We start from the raw sequence: 2472 nt of genomic DNA, 5'->3' as shown, positions 1-2472 counted from the left end.
TGAGTGAACATATCTTTTCAGTTAGTTTTTTATTGGGGTATTGGAGAGGTCTAACGAACGAAGATGCCCAAGATTGCCAACAGAGTCAGGTAACTCTTGAAGGTCCAAAACAAAACACAGAGATAACATCCGTAAAAGCTTAAACTTGAAGAACAATTCATGTATCGACATATTGATACGTAAACAACCTGTTGGCATAAACGTACGCAACCTTTCCGTATTACATAACTTTCCAAACCATCAAAATATTGATTGTATCTAAGTTTAACCGAAAAATGACGAGTATCTTTTTCTATCTTCTCTGTTTTACCGACTTCCCACATAAAGTATATGCCTCCCCCAACATATTTTGCCAAATCATGTACAAGGTCATGCATAACAAATACTTCTTCCTTTTCATCCGATTGTTGAAAGAAGGACCTTGATAGTAAATCATTGAAGTATTGTTGGCAAACATCTTCTGGAGTCCTACTGTGATGAGAACAGTGTAGGAAGTTTTCTTTCATCCACAACTGAATCAAATCCTCTTTACTAAACTCATAATCCTTGGGGAATAGGGCACAATAAGCAAAGCATACCTTGAGGTGTGAAGAAAGGTGGATATAACTCAATGCTAAAGCAGGAACAATATCACAACGGTCTTGTGAAAATTCCCATATTTCGCTTTGGAAAACACATTTTCATTCTGAAATAGATGATTTTTTATATAATAGACTTCCCATTGTTTTCAAGGAAAGAGGTAGTCCTTTAGATTTTTTAACAATTTTCATGCCAATTTCCTTGCACTCTGGATTTGGTTGAGTATCATAATCTCGGAATGCATGTTTAGCAAACAACTTCCGGCAATCATCTTTTGGTTGAGTATCATCATCTCGGAATGCATGTTTAGCAAACAACTTCCAGCAATCATCTTCCTGTAATTGCTTGAGGGAGTGGTCTTTTGACCCCACGGTAGAAGCAACTTCCTTACTAAGTTTAGTCACAAGAATCCTACTCCCCTTGGCTCCGAAAACAAGCTGCACGTCTTCCCATTTAGATTGGTTTTCATTCCAAACATCATCCAAAACAAGAAGAAATTTCTTCTCAGTCAATTTTTCTTTCAATCTTCTGTGAATCATCTCTAGATCTCTACTATGATCGGTTGATTCAGTAACAGCCTCAAGAATTGCACTTGATACTTTGAAAACATCAAATTCGTCTGAAACACAAACCCAAGCTTTGACATCAAATTTAGCCTCATCTACTCTTGGGTCATTGAATACATGTTGAGCAAGAGTGGTCCTGCCCACCCCTCCCATTCCCACAATAGAAAGAATTGATGGCTGGTTATGATAGTTGTTGTCGGATATCAGCCAGTCAAAGATCAGTTCTTTATCATGATCTCTGCCATAAATATCAGTTCCAACAACCAACGATGTTGTTTGTGATTTCTGTGGCAGATCATTACTCAATCCAGATCCAACACCGCTAGCTGTTTTCAATCCTAGGTCACCCTTTTGGCTAGAGAGAAATTCTAAGTTGTCAAGGATTTGTTCCATCCTAGACTCAATTTCCTTGTTAAGGGAACTAATAGGAGGAGATTTGAAGAAATTCAATACCTTGCAAGTACAGCTCGTAAAGGTTTCAGATTCAGAATCATCATCCACTTTTCTTTTGGAGAGCATTTGTATATCATCCAAGAGATCCTCTGAATCAAGGACAGCATCTTTGACCTTAAGCAACCAGTTTCTGACATGTGGATCAGTGAACTGCTTTCCCTCTGCATCGTCAGCCAGAGAATGGATGGAATGCAGCTTGGTTTCCAACTTGTTCAGCAGCTTCTGATCAAGCTTTCTTGCACGAAAGAAATCGAGAATTTGGGGAGAAGCTAGTTTCTGGAATGCAACTTCAAGGAAAACAGAAAGAAGAGCACCACCAACAAGTTCTAATGTCATGGTAAGACAAGGATGAATGGGATTGAGTGATTCAAATGGGTTGATGTAAGAATGAAATAGACAATAATATATTTGACCAGTGTTTTCTTCTTCGATGATTTTAGTCAACCAATAACTACTGAGTATTCCGTACATCACATACTTTACCAGCTGTATTCCATTTATGAATGAGTGGGTATCGTTGTTATACTATCAACTAAATAAGCAAATTGTTTAGATTAAGAGATATATTAAAGAACACGTTAAAATAACTCATTCAATTAATCAATATGCATAGTTTATGTACTTTATAATTATTCGGTCAGCTTGGTCAATTACAGTTGTTTAAGTGGTTAACCAATGAATTCAAATGAATACCCCGTAGCTTTGAAACACGAGTTATCGAGATGGTCAAACAACAAGCAAGTTGGACGGTCATTTATCAATCCGCATTGTCAATCAATGACAAGACAACGAGACCAATCGATGGGTCCATCGATAGGAATAGTTATCGAACAAATTAACTAATTTAAAATTAAAGTATAATTATACAATAATT

General features: G+C 37.0%; 1 protein-coding gene across 1 annotated transcript; it reads right to left on the bottom strand.

Annotated features, from left to right (window-relative positions):
* LOC124829389 (putative disease resistance RPP13-like protein 1) lies at positions 1-2057 on the bottom strand. Its single transcript, XM_088110384.1, has one exon. It carries the CDS (start codon positions 1932-1934, stop codon positions 681-683), a length of 1254 nt encoding a protein of 417 aa, XP_087966510.1. The 5' UTR covers positions 1935-2057; the 3' UTR covers positions 1-680.
* Positions 2058-2472: the final 415 nt, after the last annotated feature.

This window comes from Vigna umbellata, chromosome 3 (genome assembly GCF_029865625.1).
Source record: "Vigna umbellata cultivar VRB3 chromosome 3, Vumbellata_1.0, whole genome shotgun sequence".
Lineage (NCBI taxonomy): Eukaryota > Viridiplantae > Streptophyta > Magnoliopsida > Fabales > Fabaceae > Vigna > Vigna umbellata.
Note: the sequence above shows the minus strand (reverse complement) of the source record. Positions and strands in the feature narration are given on the sequence as shown.

Bases quoted from the DNA above. Each gene is read 5' to 3' on its own strand.
- LOC124829389 (XM_088110384.1), bottom strand. From the start codon at position 1,934: ATGACATTAGAACTTGTTGGTGGTGCTCTTCTTTCTGTTTTCCTTGAA.